General features: G+C 35.9%; 1 protein-coding gene across 4 annotated transcripts in view; it reads right to left on the bottom strand.

The window, feature by feature from the left end:
- Nucleotides 1-19631, bottom strand: part of NUP107 (nucleoporin 107) — a 49406-nt gene that overhangs the window by 17606 nt on the left and 12169 nt on the right. For all 4 annotated transcript variants that reach the window (XR_005719721.1, XM_040233409.1, XM_040233410.1 and 1 more), the window contains 9 exons: nucleotides 18615-18718; nucleotides 15047-15174; nucleotides 14336-14384; nucleotides 8321-8392; nucleotides 7833-7921; nucleotides 5563-5641; nucleotides 3881-3994; nucleotides 1438-1528; nucleotides 1217-1293 (listed from right to left, as the gene is read on the bottom strand). Coding sequence is in view for 3 of the 4 variants with exons in the window: in XM_040233409.1 (XP_040089343.1) it covers nucleotides 1217-1293; nucleotides 1438-1528; nucleotides 3881-3994; nucleotides 5563-5641; nucleotides 7833-7921; nucleotides 8321-8392; nucleotides 14336-14384; nucleotides 15047-15174; nucleotides 18615-18718 (803 nt within the window). In the remaining variant the exon portion in view is untranslated. The remainder of the gene's footprint in view (nucleotides 1-1216; nucleotides 1294-1437; nucleotides 1529-3880; nucleotides 3995-5562; nucleotides 5642-7832; nucleotides 7922-8320; nucleotides 8393-14335; nucleotides 14385-15046; nucleotides 15175-18614; nucleotides 18719-19631) is intronic.

Below are 19631 nucleotides of genomic sequence, written 5' to 3'. Positions count from 1 at the left end.
GCTCTATGTTTTTCAGTCATCTTCCCATTACAGTCAGTTCTGCTATAGTGCTTGTTTTGAAAATGTGAATTTGTTCCAATGCAACTGATTTATCAAGGAACAATTTGAACGTAATACAAACTTCCCATTTCTTTATGCACAATTTCATCCACAAGAAACACTGGTTGAATATAGGAAACAACACCTAACTGAACCAAGCCACTTAGAAATACACAAAACTGACACGCCTCAAACATCTACCAGCCCCCTGGGCTCTCCAGGTGTATGTTAAATTAAATCCTTTTGCATTAATTGTTACAATTTTGTTTGACTTCAGACAGCCTCCTTCTATCACTTCTCAGTAATTCACAAGCTGCAACCCTCTGATATCCAGTACCACAAGCAAACCCCAGTTCTTTTTTAAGGTAAACTGCCATATTTATTGCAGTTACTTATGTATTTCCTGTTAATTTAACAGAGTGAAACTGTGTGGTTTTTATTAAGTTTTTATCTTTTTAAGCATTACTGATGGTTTTTGAGTACTGTGCTCTTAACTCCATTTTCCCTCAAAGCTCTGGATTTTCTGCACCATTTGTCCTGCTGCAATGACTGCTAGGAATGCATAGGTCATGTCACAACAGAACTGACAATATTCTGTTCCAACCTGATAGACCTACCTTCCCTTGAGTTTTTCCAATCTAGGCATCCTATCTAGAATTCCCTCCTGTTTATCATGACCAACAACTTAAATTTTTAAAAGATCAATTCAGTTCTCTCTTGAGAACCCAGCCCAGTGCTTATATGGTGACTTCATTTGCTACTTTTTTTTTTTTTTTTGCCTTATTTCAGCACTTAACTCTTAGTACTCAGTGTCTGAATGTGAAAGTGAAGTCGCTCAGTCATGTCCAACTCTTTGCGACCCCAGGGACTATAGCCCACCAAGCTCCTCCATCCATGGGATTCTCCAGGCAAGAATACTAGAGTGGGTTGCCATTTCCTTCTCCAGGGGATCTTCTCGACCCAGGGATCGAACCCAGGTCTCCGGCATTGCAGGCAGACGCTTTAACCTCCGAGCCTCTGATTAATAAAGCCTACCCTATTCTTCAGTCTGATTGAAAGTTCTAAAAAACAGGAACTTTAGTTCTTAACTACTCTCAAAATTCCACAGCATTTTCAGCAGGCCTTCAGCGTATTAAAAGTAAAAATCAGTATCAGTAAATATTGTATTATATCTTACATCTTCTGCCATTCTCCAACAACTTATTTTCCAAATGCATCTATATGGATTCCCTTCAACAGGTTCTAATTCTGTTCCTATAAAACAGTAAAAGAAATAAAGTTTACAGTTTAAAATGAGATCTTACTTCAATAATTTCTAAAAACAAAAGCTATACTTCACAAAATTGCTATGTAGAGTTAAATGTATCCCAACTCTTAGAATAAAATCTATTAAAATACCTCCATTAACATTGGGGTCATGATAGAGTTTCCAGCCTTCAAGTGTTGCAGCTCTCCATGCCTGGCCACAGCGTTTGCAGAGTCGCTGTGCCTTTAGAAACAAGAAAACGCGGTTGGCCATATAACCAATGCAGTACCAAAGAAATATATGTGCTTTGTAGAAAAATACAAGTGATTTAACAAAGGACTAGATAACTTATGGCACAGATGTCACAAAGGATGGTGTAGACAAATTAGTAATGGCATTTCACATACGCATGTCTTTCTGTGGTCCGTCCCTATCTTTCTTTCCCTAATAATCCCTTTGCTCTTTGATTCTGGGCTCACCACTAGGTGCTCATGGTGCCCGCAAGCATTTAATTCTGCTAAAGACAAATGGGCTATAAAGGTTGATGACCTCTGATTTATGTAAAAACAGTTAGTCTCTATAATGACAGGGCTGCTATTGCTCACTCAGGCCATAAACATGTTATGTCTTTATGCTAAATGTGACCAATCAGATCCACCTGATGTACCACTGAGGCAAGACACATGTTTGTTGGTCCAGAATCTCTTCAGGAACCATCTCTCCCCCATTTAGCCACATGGTTTGAGTAGACCATATGATTCCACCTCTGAACTCAACCATTAGGCACGTGATCTAACAAGAATCACTCCTAGGACTCTTGCCAGAGATACTGGGAAAGAGACAGCCCTTTTGCTGGGGTTGCTCGCTTGCAGGAAGATACAAGGATGGAGCTGCTGGTGGCTGTTACTGACACAAATGGCTTCTTGAGAATGAAATCACTGAGAGGATGGCAGAGTTAAGAGCCTGGACAGTATCTAATGACATCTTCTGAGTCCCTGGATCCTGCCAGATATAACTCTCTACACTTCTCTGTTCCATGAACCAATCAATTCCCTCCTTGTAAGTAATCTGAGTTAGGTTTTTGTCATTTGAACCTACTGAATCTGATTAATACAACCAGTTAAAAAGCATCATACTCCAAACATATATTGAATGTATGGCTCATAAAGGTTATAAAAGCTATAATTAAAGCTATAATATAGCAACATGGAAAAATATTTTTAAAATATTTGATATGTTATCTGAAAAAAGGCAGGACAAAATCTGAATGCAGAATCTTAAAAACATTTGTCTAAGTGAAATTAGCTAGACACAAATGAGCAAATATTATATGGTTCCACTTACATCATAGCTAAAATAGGCAAATTAACAGAGACACAAAGTAGATTGGGTTACCAAATATTGAGAGAAAGGGAAAATGGGAAATTACTGCATAATGATTACAGAGTTTCTGTCTGGAGTGACAAAAAAGTTTTAGAAACAGACAGTGGTAATGATTGCACAACACTATGAATATACTTAATACCACTGAAATTAACATTTGAAAATGGTCAAAATAACGAATTTTGTTATGTATCTTTTATCCTAATGAAAAAAATCAATAATGCAATATACCAAAAAACTACTGAGTTAGTCACTTGAAGTGGGTGAACGGTACAGTATAAAGATTAAAAAAAAAAAAATACCTGGAGGTATACTGTGTTTACAATTATGTTAAAAACAGGTACAAAAGAAAAAGGGTTATAAGTAAATTTTTATTTAAAACTTCACTATCTGTGATTATGCAAAAGTAGTAGGACCTTAAAAGTTTTTGTTTTTCAAGCCTCTCAGTAATGTGATTATATTTTTGTTTTCTGTTGTCAAAAATACATCTCGTTTGCCATTGTGACTCCTAAAATCCTGCACGTAACTTGGCACAGTGGCTGTCCCTTAAATATTTTCTGAATAAATAAATATATGTTACTTCTTTTCTTAATTAAAAAATAAGAATGACGTTTAGTAATCCAAGGGTTACTACTATAAGAAATTATTTAATATATGCTGGTGGTTTGTAACAGAGAACAACACTTTGAACTAACATATTTCTATCTAAAGAACATCGTCTAGAGTACAGCAAAACAGGTACAACACAATATCTGATGCCTGAAGCACCTATGCATCAGACTGTCTCATTTAAAGGAGTCCACAAAACCATTCAGTAAGCTGTGTTAATTAGATACTTCACATCCTACCTGCAAGATCTTAACTATCACAAAGGAGGTTACATTTTAAAGAGGTGAAGTTAAAAGGAAGAAGTTTGAGGGCATCATAGTCTTCAAATGCTACACAGTGTCAACTAGAAGAGCAATCAGGGTCAGATTTATTCTTAACTCTTAAAAATCCAAACTAGAAATAATGAGGTTGTGCCTAGAGTACGAACTAAAGTGTACTGCTTTCTGCAATAGTGTTATCATTGAAAATATTAGGCGTTAGACCCAGAAATATTGTGAAAAACATTAATGAATTGAGGAAGTATACTAAGTTGTCACAAAGATCCCTTCTAACTTACAGTCTGTGACTTTTTGACATTGGACAAGCGGGGTATGTATCATTTACCTCTTCTGTCATTCCAGCACGAATTAGAGTGAAAAGATATTTGAGTAATCTGACTTCATCTTCTCTATCCAGATCATCAAGTGGCATCTTCTGTCTTATGGGAGCATCAGGGTCCTACAAAAATTAATCAACTATAAATTCTTTATATACATATGTAATTTAAACATCATCGAGACATGATAAACATCTCCTGAGTTTATATACTGAAATAAACTAATTTTAGTTAGGTAACAAAGGGAATGAAAAAGTTGTAAGTGTTCCAAATAAACATAATTGTCTGCTGCCCATTCAAAACAGACTCCACTGGTCCACAAAGCTACATGTCTTAGTCAGGCAAGGCGGAGATATCACTAGCCCAGCCCAGAAACTCTAGAAATTCTACTCATAATTAAAGTAGACTTGAACTCTACCCTGCTGTAGCAACTACATGGCCAAGTTAATCCTAAGCAGAATTAGGCCTAGATGCGGAATGAGCAGAGAAACTCCAGGAATCATAATGCATGCCGTGACTAGAAGGTACATAGCTGGTTCTTCCTGAGAATATATGAGAAGAGAGCCCAGGATGGGATTAAAAATACATAAAAATAAACCCATGTCCAACAAAAGAAATTTTAAAATAGATTTCTGATAAATACCTCTACCCTCTGACAGTTATTCCTAACTACCTTTCACAAATAGAAATGTGCATTTAAACACTAAGGATAACACTGGCCTCATTTCTGCGGCAAAGAGCACACATTATCTACATGATGAATTTCAGATGAAAAGCTATTTTAATGTGACTTAAAAGGAGGAAGTAAATCTTATTCCAAATGTTACTGAGTAATATGAGTATCAGTTCAAAAAATGGAATACATAATAAATCAACTGGCTAGTTCCACAAATACTTTTGCAGATATAATCATTCAATTTTGGAAGATGGTTTCTTTCTGACAAAAGGAAATCACTTTTCAGAAATTAAGGATAAATGATTTTTAGTTGTTTTTTGTGGTATAATTTTGCTACAATTTATTACAAGCACTGTCAGTAGTTAACAAATAATTTTTATCAAAATGCACTTTTGTTACAAAATAAGAGTTTTACCCATTTTTTCAGTTACTTCCTTCTCTCACTCTTCACTATAAACTTTTAGTTCACGTGCCTCCACCTATCACAAAGCTCTGTTTCGTCATTTCTACAATTATTAGACTCTCGTTTTTTTCAAACCCACTGTTACTCCCATTACTCATATCTTAGAATGACTTTTTTCTAACCTCAAGCTAATTCACAAAGCTTTATTTTCTCTCCCTGCTTTCTACATAGAAGAACCTTCCCAGGTCACCATCTTATAGTTAAAGAGTTAAACCTTACTATAAGGTCAAAATTAATTTGTTTTAATGCTGGCAAATCAGGAATACTTTCTACATTCTCTTTAACAATTTACAATCCATAGGCCACAGATGGGCTCAATACATGCCATTAAATTCAAATGCAACTTAGTACTTTTTAAGAGTTAAACAGTATATGCTGTCCTTCAGAAATATAAAACAAAGATCCAAGAGAAGAAAATACTCAGTTTTTAAGAAAATCCAATACAATATTGTAAAGTAATTAGCCTTCAATTAAAATAAATAAATTTATATTTAAAAAAAAAAGAAAATCATTTAACTTTGAGGGCAACTTTCATTTCAAAGAACACTTACCAATTCAGTGACAAGAGGACGGACACTTCCTATATAAGAAGATAGCTGCCGCTGTTTCAAGGTATGCAGAGTATTTTCCCTGAAAATATACGTACAACTTCTTTGAGAAGAACAATTTGTATACGTGTACTTAAAGAATCAAGTCAAGTCACAGTAAGAGTATCAACTCAGAAAAAGCATGAAAAACACTAAATACAAAAGGGCATTTTAGCTCAGATGACTAACAATGTTGAACATTTTTTCATGACTTATTGACCATTTATTTACCTGCTTTTGTAAGGTATCTGTTCAGATCTTTGTCTTTTTAATTGGGTTATCTCTTTGTTACAAGTTGGAGTTCTTTATCAACTACAGGTTCTTTATGATTCTTCCAATCTGTGGCTTGCCACCAATTCATTTTCTCAATTAGCCTTTTAATAAGAAGTTTTTAATTTTGGTAAAGTCAAATCACTCTTTCCCCATTACTGCTTTCTGTGACAATCACTTATTCTCCAAGTCACAAAAATGTCCTCTTATATTTTCCTCTAAAAAGCTTTAAGTTTTAGCTTTTACAACTGGGATATGATCCATCTTGAATTAACTATTGGGTACAGCACAAGGGGGCCTTCCCAGGTGGTGCTAGTGGTAAAGAACCCATCTGGCAATGCAGGTTAGACCTAAGAGATGCAGGTTCGATGCTTGGGTCAGGAAGATCCCCTGGAGGAGGGCACGACAACCCACTTCCATATTCTTGCCTGGAGAATGCCATGGACAGAGAAGCCTGGCAGGCTACAGTCCACAGGGTCATACATAGACACGACTGAAGCAACTTAGTATGCACACATGGTGCAAGGGAGGTATCAAGGTTAATCTTTGTTCACACAGATACGCAGTTTTCTCTGTATGATTTGTTCAAAGAACATTTCTTTCCATCCCGGGCTGCTTCGATGCCTTATTAAAAATCAAATGACCATATATGTGTGGTTTTGTTTTAGGATTCTCTACTCTCTTTTATTGATTGAAAAAAAAAGGAGACCAACAGGTAAAAACTTGCAAAAATCTTAACAGATATTTTAACTTAAAAATTTTTGTTTCTGAGGCTTCTCTGGTGGCCCAGTGGCTAAGACTCCCCACTCTTCAATGCAGGGGGGGGGGGGGCCTGGGTTCGATCCCTGGTCATGGAACTAGATTCCACATGCCACACAGTTAAACAAGCATTTTTAAAATTTTTTCTGAAAATGGAAATTTCTTTCAGAAAAGTCAACACGAATCAAGATTTAAGATTTAAAAAATATATATATTTGGTAGCATTAAGTTTTCTAGTTAAGCAGAAAAAAATTGATTTGCAGACTTTATACATGTTACTGAATTCAAAGGCAAACTAAACATTTCTCTTTTTTATATTATTTTTTATTGGAGCATAGTTGCTTTACAATATTGTGTGAGTTTCTGCTGTACAGCAAAGTAAATCAGCTATATGTGTACATATATCCCCTTTTTTGAGTTCCTTCCCATTTCGTGAACTTTTTTCTTTAACTCTTGAAATAAACTGTCCCTTTAACCTGGGGGTTGCTTTCTGGTTTCAAGGTTTTAACAATAAATTAGAAGCATTGCAGAATGTAGGGAAAAGGGGGGAAAAAGACACACAGAAGTAGCTAGAAACACAGTAGAATTCTCTTGATGGTCAAACTATGATTATTAAGAAAATGAGTGCTTGACAACATGATGTCATTCTTTCATTCTCGAGGCTTCCTATCACATTTAGGATAAAGTTCCAAACCCTTATTTCGGCTGACTGTCAATGTCCTATATTAGTTGGCTCTCTTCAATCTCATTAACTACTATTCTTTTTCTTTGTTGTATTCACACTGGCCTTCAGTGCAAATACGTTACCTTCTTAAAGTCTCTGCAGTTCCTGCTCTTGCCCAGAGCACCTGTCACTCAAGTTTTGCATGCCTGAACTCCTTTATTTCTTAAAAGCCTCTTACTCTTACTACCTGTAACCTTACTTCCTTAGAGAGGCTTTGCTTGGTCACCTCTTCTACTTAACTCCCATTATTATCCTCTATACATCAACTCTTGATTCCTTTTTCTTTCAAAGCTATTAACACCTAACAGGATATATGTATTTGCTGTCTAACTCTTATACAATTATAAATCCCATAAAGGCAGGGCTTTTATCTGTTTTGCTCACAGACCGAATTCAGCAAGAACTGAATAAATGGTTGTTGAAAGGTGAATAAACAAAATCAACATTAAGTGACTTCAGGAATAAAAGTTTAGTGACTTACCAATATACTGATTTTGCATAAAATTCAATATTATCGGAAAAATCTCCAATCTCATCTTTGGCAATGCTTTCTAACCAATCTACCACCAGCTAGGGAAGGGGGTAAAAAAAAAACATTAACTATAAATTTTGTTAAGGATTTTATTTGAAGTAGTACTACTCCTACAATTAAAAAAAGTTTCTAATTCAAAAAATACCAAGTAATAACTTTTTCTACCACTATTTTTAGTTTTTAAAGATGTATAAATATTATGGCAAAAGAAATTTTCTAAAGGAATAATACAGTTTTTAATAGGCTATTCCTGTAAATGCTAGGGCTATTACTTGAAGACCAAAAAACAAGGTGCTTACTTCCTTTTAATTATAAATTAAAAGATGAAAAAGAAAAAAATCTAAGGAAAAAGTTTCAAATCTAAAAAACTTCATTTTTTAATGTCATTTACCTTTTCTCCATATTTCACCCCCAAAATGTAAAAACTCTAGTCATACCTGACTTTGTCGGACAAGTGAATCTCTCTGAAACAATGCTTCCACAACTGCTTTTTCACTGGCATTAAGAGCCTATTTAAAAAATTTGATGGAAAAAAAAGAAAAGAAGGTGCTCAAGAAACATTATCTCAACAGAATGGTAAAAGAGAATCTGAAATAACTATTTCAGATTCCCATAACTATTTTAAGACAGCAAATCTGTATATTCACCTTTGAAAATTTTTTATAAATAAATTTCAAACTGCTAGATCAATGAGCAGCTGCTCTTACTTGATATTTTAATTCTTGGTTGCACTTAAAATTTTTAAGTTCTATTTCTCCAGAGATGTTGTTTTAGAGAACAATAAAACAAACATAAAACAAGATGAAGAAATTCACAATAAAGGGCAGGATGCAGTCATGAGGCATATTAGGAAATTAACATTTAAAAATTTTTAAATCTTTTCATTCTACACTGAAGTTGATAGATGATAAACTTAGGAATAATCCAAGGTTCTAAAGACTGACTTGGACAACTTGATATAAATATTAACAAGTTAAATCAAGCAATACAGTAAAAGGATAACACACAATGACCAAATCTATTAATTAATTCATCTTATTCATGGTTCAAGGAAGAGAGATACACATGAATCTTGCAAACATGTATGTGTGCTCAGCTGTGTCCAGCTGTTTGTGACGCCATGGACACTAAACCCGCCAGGCTCCCGTCCATGGGATTTTCCAGGCAAGAATACTGGAGTCGACAGACATTCCCTTCTCCAGATCTTGATAGATGCCAAAATGCCATTTGATAAAAATATCCTCATAAATTAGAAATAAAAGAATATTTTGTCAATGTAATGGAGTATCTATTAATAGTTGAAGCCTATAGCAAATATACTTAACTGTAAAGAGAGACACTCCTTTTAGAATCCAGAAGATGGAAAAAATAAGAATCGCTGAAATTACTCAAATTTACTGTTAAAGTTCTAGCTAATATATAAAACCAGAAAAAGCACTAAGTAGTTAAACATATGGAAAAAGAGTCACAGTCATCACTATTTGTAGAGTAACAGGAATGCCTACCTAGAATAGCATGATAATCAACAAAAAACTATTAAAACGTGTAAGTGAGTTCAATAAATAGCCAAATATAAGATAACTAATCTTCCAAGATGTGCATCTCACTAGCTGGGAATGAAATAAGTATTTGTAGAATAAATAAATTAAAAGATTGAAAAAAATATTTTTAAATATCAAGTGAAAAAGCAAGTTAACAAACGTGGTTGAAATCATTTATTATAAAATAAAAGTATCTTTTCTTTTTTGACTATTCATAGTTGCTTTAAACATAGGTTACTTTTTGTAATAAGAACACAAAAACAATTAAACCCTAAAAGAGCACCTGGTCTTTATGGTTTTAAAGGCATATTTTTACCAAGGATTCAAAGAACAGGTTAATTACTATAATTTTCAAACAAAGCACACACACGCGTGCACACATATACACACACACACAAAGATGGAAGATGTATGAACTTGTTCTGCAGAGGCGGCACAATCCTAGGCACTAGAACTAGATATGAAAAAGTCACTGAAAAATAAAAAATATTTGGGAAACTTCTAAAAAAAAGCAGCTAATAAAATTTAGTAGCATATTTAAAAATATATCATGACTCAAAGTTTATTCTGTTTGAGGATAGTTCAACATTAGAAGAACTATTAATGCAAATCATTATGCTAATAAATTAGAACAGTTATCTACAGGACTTCTCTGGTGGTCCAGTGGTTAAGAATCCACCTGTCAATGCAAGGGACACAGGTTTGATCCCTGGTCTGGGAAGATTCCACATGCCAAGGAAAACTAATTCCACGAACTTTAGAGACCATGCCCTGCAACTAGAGAAAACCCACGCAGCAACAAGACCCAGTGCAGCCAAAAATAAATTTAAAACAGGTATCTACAGAAGATAAAAAGCATTTGACTGCAACTCTTAGCTAGTTAGGAGAAAAAAAATTCTTATTCTTCACTAAAACAAAGTCATTCTTATCAAAAGTCAAATACAAGAAAGGAATACCTGCTATCATTGATATAATTATATGGGAGTTCTTAGTCCATGATATAAGGCAAATAAGAGAATAACAGACTATGGACTTCCTTGGTGGTACAGTGGATAGGAATCTTCCTGAGAATGCAAGGAACATGGATTTGATCCCTGGTCCAGGAAGATTCCACATGCTGTGGGGCAACTAAGCTCATGTGCCACAACTATTAAGCCTGAACGCTAGAGCTCCCATGCTGCAACCACAGAGCCTGTGTACCCCAACTACTGAAGCCCACTGGCCTACAGCCCGTGCTCCACAACAAGAGAAGCCACAGCAATGAGAAGCCCATGACTGCAACCAAGAGTAGCCCTCGCTCACTGCAACTAGAGAAAGCCCACGCACAGAAAGGAAGACCCATCACAGTCAAAAAAAAAATTAAAAACTAAAAATAAAGAGTAAAACTTTCCTTAAAAATATAACCGAGTAGAAGGATTAAAAGAAATTCATTATTAGTAGATGATTTCTGCCAACAGGGAAAACCCAATAAAATCAAATTTAAAACTTACTGGAGCAAATGAGAGGTCCAAAAGACGGTCAAATATGAGCTTTACATGTAAATCATTAGAAAATGTAATAGGAAAGGAAAGTCATTCTCAACAGGATTAATGTAAATCCTTTATAAATGACTTTTATGAAGAGCACAAATCTATGTAATCTATAAAAGGTCTAAATAATTAGAAATGCCATATTCACGAATAGGAAAATCCAACATAGTTAAGACGTCAGGTCTTCCCAAATTAATATACAGATTCAATATTATTTCAATAAATTTCCCAAAAGGACTTTTAAAAAAGGAAATGAAAAAGTTTATCTGGGAAAACGTGTGCAAAAATAACCCCACGTTTTTTAAAATGAAGAGAAGACTTACCCTACAAAACAGCAAAACTCCTGAGCTAGAGTGACTCAGTTGTGTAGTACTGGTTTTCAAATAGAGCAATCAAAACAAAAAAGATCTATGTATAAATATGATAGGGCTTCCCTGGTAGCTCAGCTCATAAAGAATACGCCTGCAATGCAGGAGATCCCAGTTCGATTCCTGGGTCAGGAAGATCCACTGGAGAAGGAATAGGCTACCCACTCCAGTATTCTTGGGTTTCCCTGGTGGCTCAGCTGGTAAATCCTCTGGAGAAGGGAACAGCTACCTACTCCAGTATTCTAGCCTGGAGAATTCCATGGACTATACAGACCACGGGGTCACAGAGAGTCAGACACGACTGAGCAACTTTCACTTTCATAAATATGATAAAGGGTGTCAGGATAAACGGATATCTGTTGGAAAAAGTTAAATCTCTTGCTCTCTTCACAAACAATCTGGATGAATTAACTTCTTGTATAGGGAAAAAAACTTCATATAGAAGAAAACACTAAGAATAATTTTCACATGGGTAAGGCCGGCCTTCCTTAATAAGATACAGTGAATGATAAAGGAAAGCAGGACAGATGTTGATCAGTTAAAGGTGGAAATGCCTGCTTGACAAAGACCCCTGAAACAAAGCTGAAAGACAAGGGACAGAAAGACTATCTTTACCATGTTGAGGAAAGAAAAAGAAAGTAATGAACAGACAAGTGAGCAAAGAATAGAATTCATACAATATAAATACTTCAGAATGAAAATATTCCATCTTATTAATGATTACGATATGCATATTAAAATGAGGTACTTCCCCTCCAACTGGCAAAATCAGGTGATTGATAGCAGAGCAAACATTTTCACATACTATGACAGTGTGAACTAGTACATTTCATTAGGAAGGCAACACGACAATCTCTCAAACTTTGTCCCAATGATTTCACTTCCAGAAATATAGGAAATCCTCAAATATGTAGGTAAGTGCGAATGTTCATTGCATTGATTACTATAAGAAAAATTCTGGGAACAATTTAAGTATGTCCAGCAGAATGTCTGAAAAAAATTATGGTACATTTATACTTTAGCATACTATGAAAAAATAAGGTTAACTTATATGAATTGACATGAAAAAAACTAAAAAATATTGATGAATAATAAAAACTCTCAGTGGACTTTCCTGGGGGATGAGAATTCGCCTGCCAATGCAGGGGACACAGGTTAAATGCAGGAAGATTCCACATGCCACAGAGAAACTAAGACCCTGAGCTGCCCCTACTGAGCCCGCGGACTACAACTACTGAAGCCCATGCACTCAGAACCTGCACTTCTCAACAAGAAAAGTGACCACAGTGAGAAGCCTGCTCACCGAACTAGAGAGAGCCCAGACAAAGCAATGAAGACCCAGTGCAGCCAAAAATAATAATGAATTTTTTTTAATTTAAATTAAAAAAATAAAAACTCTCAGTATAATGTATAAATGAGAACATACTATATGGTAAAAGAAAAAAAAAAGAGAATACCCCCTTCTCCCCGCCCAAACCATCCCTGCCAAACAAAAGCCAGGAAGACTCAACAAAAGTTACTGACATAATTCCTAAGAAAAATGATGAAAGTTTTGGCTTAAGTGGTGGCAACAGAAACAAGATGAGAGAGATTAGAATTGCAACAGAAGAGAGAGTGTCAGCAAAGTCTGATACACAATGTGCAGTTGTTTCTGAGATGAGGCAGAGACCAGAGTAGACCCTGGCTACTCAAAGTGCAGTTTACAGACCAAGTACACCAGCACCATCTGGGAGCTTGTTAAAAATGCAGACTCAGAGGCCCATCCCAGACCTACCTAATCAGAATCTGCACGTTAACAAGATCCCCAGGTGACATGTGCACAGCAAAGTTTGAGAAGTGCTGGCTTAGGGAATGTTCATTGGTCATGGTGCTATCCACTGAAAAACAAGAGTGGGTTTGACTTTTGACAAGTTGGAGTTATGGTACTTGAAAATTATTTTGCTTTAAAAGAAAAAAAGAAATATATTTGACCCAGGAACAATGCAAGGGTTAGTCAGGGTTATCGATCCTCCTTGTACTCGAAACTCCAAATATAATTTTACAGTTGGCTCTCTATACTGCTGGTTTCCTCTGCACTGGAGGTTCTGCACCTGAGAATGCAACCAACTGCAGATTGCGTAATACTGTAGTATGCGTTTAGAGGGGAAAGAAGACAATCTGCATACTAAGTGGACCCATGTTGTTCAAGAGTTAACTGTAGAAGGTGCTGACTTCTGAAGGGGGGCAAAGTGGCTAGGTTCCCACAGGTCTGCTGGGAGGTGAAGAAAACTATGAGAAGGCGATTTACAGAATGAGACAGAGTCGGGTGACTCATTCCCTTCAGGCTCTATCTTCTCTCTGCTTGGAGTCTCTAGGAGAGGACAAAATACATTCAGCACTGCAAACAAGTCTGCACAATTTAACAACTTGACTAATACCCGGTGTGCTGCAGTCCACGGAGTTGCAAAGAGTTGGACACGACTTCGCGACTGAACAACAACTAATACCTTTACTAGGAATCAAGTCACTGCAACACCCCACCCAAATTGCACTAAAGAAAAGGCTTCTGTTGAATGGCCTAAGGGACAGCTCCTTCAAATTTCCTAGAAATTCAATGTTTCAAGTTCAGTGAGATACACCCTTCACTGTCTTAGAGGGTCCTTGGTCTGAAGGAAGGCATTTTTAGAACACTGTGATTGCTCTTCCCAAGGTTTAACTAAATATTTCAAAATGACATTCTCAACTTGATCTTAAAAATACACCCATAAAACTTCTGTGTATATATACATATAGATGCAAAGAAAATTTCTAGTAGAATATATACTAAATTGTTAGATTGAACAGTAAGAAGGATAAAACAGAATTTACACCTTTCACTCTACAGTATACATCAGTTTTGCTTACTGTATCTTTTATTTACTTGTAAAATTGTAAAAATGGAGAAACTCTAGATGGAGGGTCAAAAATCAAATTCTACTATAAAAACCATTAAAATTTTTAAGCATTTATAAAGGAAAAAACAACATAAAACTTACAGTAATTGCAAACATACTTTCATCTTCTAATGCAGACTGTATTCGGTCTCTGGGGAAAAACAACACAAAGTGAAAAAGCCTTATTTCACAAGAGTAAATGAAATCACCATTAAGCTAATACACACACAAACCTGCATTCCATCTGGGGTAACTTAGCCAACATGCTTTAAAAACAAGAATCAAGTAGTAAATGCCTTCTGACTCTAACATTGACAAAAATAGTATTTACTAAAAATAAACACAATACAAAGTCTTTGATGGCCACCTACTAATGCATAAACTTAACTTTTCAATGTAACGTTTTCACATGGCCAAAATGAAACAGTATGATTTTCTCTTGAGGTATTCTCATTGGGATGAGAAAGCAACAGAATGAGAGCCAAAACTAAGGAGCATCTAAGAAAAATTTGGTTAACTTCTCTCAGACTTCTACATTATATAAAGTGTATCTGTCACTTTTTTCCTTAATCTATCTTCTTCTAAATATTGCTGTGTTTTTAACACTTTCCTTAAATCTTTACAAATATCCAATTCGTGGTAGTTACCAACTTTATGATTTAATATTCCCCTCTTTCCTCCTAACTCACCTCTGACAACTAAAGGCATTAGACATGATAAGCATCATAAAATGGCAGAACCTATTTCCAAACACACCTCATTCTAACTTCTAAGTTAATAGCCAGTTTATTTCTGAGTCCTACACAACTTTACCTATACAAAGAAGCCAGCAGCCTCCATGTGACCATCTCCTGTTGAAGAAGCCAGAGCATACTGGCTGTTTTTGAAAACTTCTGAAGTCCAGGTGTTGCTCGGCTCACTATTTTATTCAATATATTTACCTGAATTAAAGACACAAATGTAAAAAGGTTTTCTGTAATTCTGAGTCACAACTTTGTATTCTTCAAGTACATAGTGCCAAAAGTACAAATTTACATTACAAATTTTTCCTGTCTATTGCCTTTTTAAATTAAATGTAATACAACATTCCCACTAGAAAGGGCCTTACTTTGAAGTAAGGTGTGTCTAGGTGAGTGTGTATGTAAAAGTTTAACATACTCTAGATTTCAGATTCAACAGTAACAGCCATGAGTACATTTTTCTCCCTGTAGATCAACCCAGAAGATAGCTAAATCTAACCTATGCCTGGTAAAATCATATATCATGAACCAACAGAGCAGAATGAACATTAAAAATTAGATACTTTCAAATTATGTGAAAAATTTATACCATATTAAAAAAATTAAAATTCTCCTACTGGTACAAAGACTTTTGTACCAGTCTTTTCCTAAGACTCCTTTTCCTATTTGGAACCAGTCTGTTGTTCCATGTCCAGTTCTAAATGTTGCTTCCTGACCTGCATACAGATTTCTCAAGAGGTAGGTCAGGTGATCTGGTATTCCCATCTCTTGAAGAATTTCCCACAGTTTGTTGTGATCCGCACAGTCAAAGGCTTTGGCATAGTCAATAAAGCAGTTTTTCTGGAACTCTCTTGCTTTTTTGATGATCCAACGGATGTTGGCAATTTGATCTCTGGTTCCTCTGCCTTTTCTAAAACCAGCTTGAACATCTGGAAGTTCACAGTTCACGTACTACTGAAGCCTGGCTTGGAGAATTTTGAGCATTACTTTACTACCATGTGAGATGAGTGCAATTGTGTGGTAGTTTGAGCATTCTCTGGCATTGCCTTTCTTTGGGATTGGAATGAACACTGACCTTTTCCAGTCCTGTGGCCACTGCTGAGTTTTCCAAATTTGCTGGTATATTGAGTGCAGCACTTTCACAGCATCATCTTTCAGGATTTGAAATAGCTCAAGTGGAATTCCATCACCTCCACTAGCTTTGGTCGTAGTGATGCTTCCTAAGGCCCACTTGACACATTCCAGGATGTCTGGCTCTAGATGAGTGATCACACCTTTGTGATTATCTGGGTCATGAAGATCTTTTTTGTACAGTTCTTCGGTGTATTCTTGCCACCTCTTCTTAATATCTTGTTTCTGTTAGGTCCATACAATTTCTGTCCATCATTGTGCTCATCTTTGCATGAAATGTTCCTTTGGTATCTCTAATTTTCTTGAAGAGATCTCTAGTCTTTCCCATTCTATTGTTTTCCTCTCTTTCTTTGCACTGATCGCTGAGGAAGGCTTTCTTATCTCTCCTTGCTATTCTTTAGAACTCAGCTTTGGAACCCATTCAGATGGGTATATCTTTCCTTTTCTCCTTTGCTTTTGGCTTCTCTTCTCATAGCTATTTGTAAGGCCTCCTCAGATAGCCATTTTGCTTTTTTGCATTTCTTTTTCTTGGGGATGGTCTTGATCCCTGTCTCCTATACAATGTCACGAACCTCTGTCCATAGTTCATCAAGCACTCTATTAGATCTAGTCCCTTAAATCTATTTCTCACTTCCACTGTATAATCATAAGGGATTTGATTCAGGTCATATGTGAATGGTCTAGTGGTTTTCCCTACTTCCTTCAATTTAAGTCTGAATTTGGCAATGAGTTCATGATCTGAGCCACAGTCAGCTCTCGGTCTTGTTTTTGCTGACTGCATACAGCTTCTCCATCTTTGGCTGCAAAGAATATAATCAATCTGATTTCGGTGTTGACCATTTGGTGATGTCGATGTATAGAGTCTTCTCTTGTGTTGTTGGAAGAGGGTGTTTGCTATGACCAGTGCATTCTCTTGGCAAAACTCTATTAGCCTTTGCCCTGCTTCATTCTGTACTCCAAGATCAAATTTGCCTGTTACTCCAGGTGTTTCTTGATTTAAATGCTCAAAAAAGGTTGGCTATTACTATTATTTCAATTATTCTTGAAGCTGTTTTCCTTTTCTTTAAAATAGACAACTTTCTGAGCAGTTTTAGATTCACAGCAAAACTGAATAAAGTACAGCAAGTTCTCATTACTTTCTGCCCCATATATACACTCTTTCCCCCCACTATCAGTATCCAGTACCTGAGTGGTACATCTCTTACAATCAATGAAACTACATTGACATGTCATTATTACCCAATGTCCATAATTTACAGAAGGGTTCACTCTTGGTGCTGTACATTCTATGGGTTTTGACAAATGTATACCGATGTACCCATCATATATCATTATAATCTGCTCAGTCTTGTACAACTCTTTGCAACCCAGTGGACTGTAGCCCACCAGGCTCCTCCATCCCTGGAATTTTCCAGGCAAGAATACTGGAATGGGTTACCATCTCCTACAAATCCTACTTCTACTTCTTAAATATCACTCCCCTAAAACTCTAGTGTGCTTTACTTTCTATCTTTATCTCTCCTTGAACTCTGGCAACTGCTGATCTTTTTATTCTCTTTAAGTTTTCCCTTTTCCAACATACCATACAGTTGGAATTATGCCATATGTACCTTTGCATATCAGCTTCTTTCACTTAGTGATATATATTCAGGGTCCATCCTCAACTCTTTACGGCTTGATAGTTCATTACTTTTAAAGGCTGTGTAATATTCCACAGACTGGATGAACCACAGTTGACTTACCCATTCTCTTACTAAAGGACATCTTGATTGCTTCCAAATTCAGGTTACTATGAATAAAGCTGCTATAAACATCTATGCCTAAGCTTTTATGTGGACATAAATTTTTTTAATCTTTGGGGTAAATATCAAAGAGTAGGAATGTTGGATTATATGGCAAGAGTATGTTTACTTTTCTAAGAAACTGAGAGATTATGGTCCAAAGTGCTATCATCTTGCATCCCTAAAAATAATAAATGAGAATTCATGTTACACATCTTTGTCAGCATTTGGTTTGGTTAGTGTTTCAGATTTTGGTTATTCTAACAGGTGTATAGTAGCATCTTGTTTTAATTTGCAACTCCCTAATGACACATGATGTATTAAAAAAATTTTTTTTCAATCTTCACTTTATACTGGAGTAGAGTTGATGTACAATGTTGTGTTGATATTTAACATCTTTTCATATACTTATTTGCCATCTGCAGATCTTCTTTGATGAGGTGTCTGTTTATATATTTTGTCCATTTTTTAATTGGTTGTTCATTTTCTTATAGTTGAGTTTTAAGTTCTTGGTATACTTTGGGTTTTCCTTTGTCAAAGTTGCAGAATCCTTCTGTCCTTAAAAGAAATACTATAAGATTCTCAATGTGTAAAAAGTAGATCTGCTCTGGCTGACTTTCTATCTATCTCTAAGACATCCTCCTTAAATAGAGGAAGGAAATTCACAGGCTAAGTTCAGAAAAAACTTGATTACTGAAGTCTGACCAACAATGAAGTGAAATAACTTACCTGACTACTACAAATGTTCTCATACTCTTCTACAAGGTCAAAAACAGTAGTTGAAGAGTGTTTCAAGAAAGACTGCAGGAAATCAGAAAACATACTCATGGATGCTAGAAGACAATAAACAGAAGAGGAATAGACAAATTAAGTGACATACTTCCAAGGCATTCTGTTTGTTTGAAAACTTAAAACATAGCTCTAAATCTTTCTTGAAACTACTGTTTTTAAAAATACATAATTGTGGTAAAATACACATAACTAAATTTATAATTTTAACCATTTTTAAGTGTTCAGTGGCAGAAAGTACATTCACAGAGCTGTGCCACAATAACCACCATCCGACAACAGAACTCTTTGCTTTCTGCAAACCTAAAACCCCAGAGAGCCAAGGCAATCCTGAGAAAGAACAAAGCTGGAGGCATCACACTTCCTGATATCACACTATACAACAAAGGCTAGTATTCAAAACAGTACTGGCATAAACACAGACACAGAAATCAATGGAACAGAATAAAGAATCCAGAAATAAACTCCTACATATATAGTCAAGAAATATTTGACAAGGGAGCCATGAATACTGAATGGAGAAAGAATAGTTTCTTTAAATAAACAGTGCCAAGGAAACTGGAAAATCACATGGATCCCTATCTCACAACTCATAAAACTGAACTTGAAATGGATTAAAGACTTAAATGATGACTTTCCTGGTGGTCAAGAAGTTAAGAATCTGCCTGCCAATGGAGGGGATAGGGATTCAATCCCTGGTCGGGGAAGAATCCACATGCCTCGGGACAACTATGGCTGTGCATCACAGCTACTGAGTCTGCACTCTGGAGCCCATGAGCTGCAATGATTTAACCCTTGAGCCCTAGAGCCCATGCTCTGCAACAAGCAAAGCCATAGAAATGAGAAGCCCATGCATCAGAACTCGAGTGTAGCCCCAGCTTCCCACAAGTAGAGAAAGCCCATGAGCAGCAATGAAGACCAAGCACAGCCAAAACTTGGAGAGAAAAAAAAAAAATT

Source organism: Oryx dammah, unplaced genomic scaffold, assembly GCF_014754425.2.
Source record: "Oryx dammah isolate SB20612 unplaced genomic scaffold, SCBI_Odam_1.1 HiC_scaffold_29, whole genome shotgun sequence".
NCBI classification, from domain to species: domain Eukaryota; kingdom Metazoa; phylum Chordata; class Mammalia; order Artiodactyla; family Bovidae; genus Oryx; species Oryx dammah.
This window is presented reverse-complemented; position numbering and strand designations above follow the sequence as displayed.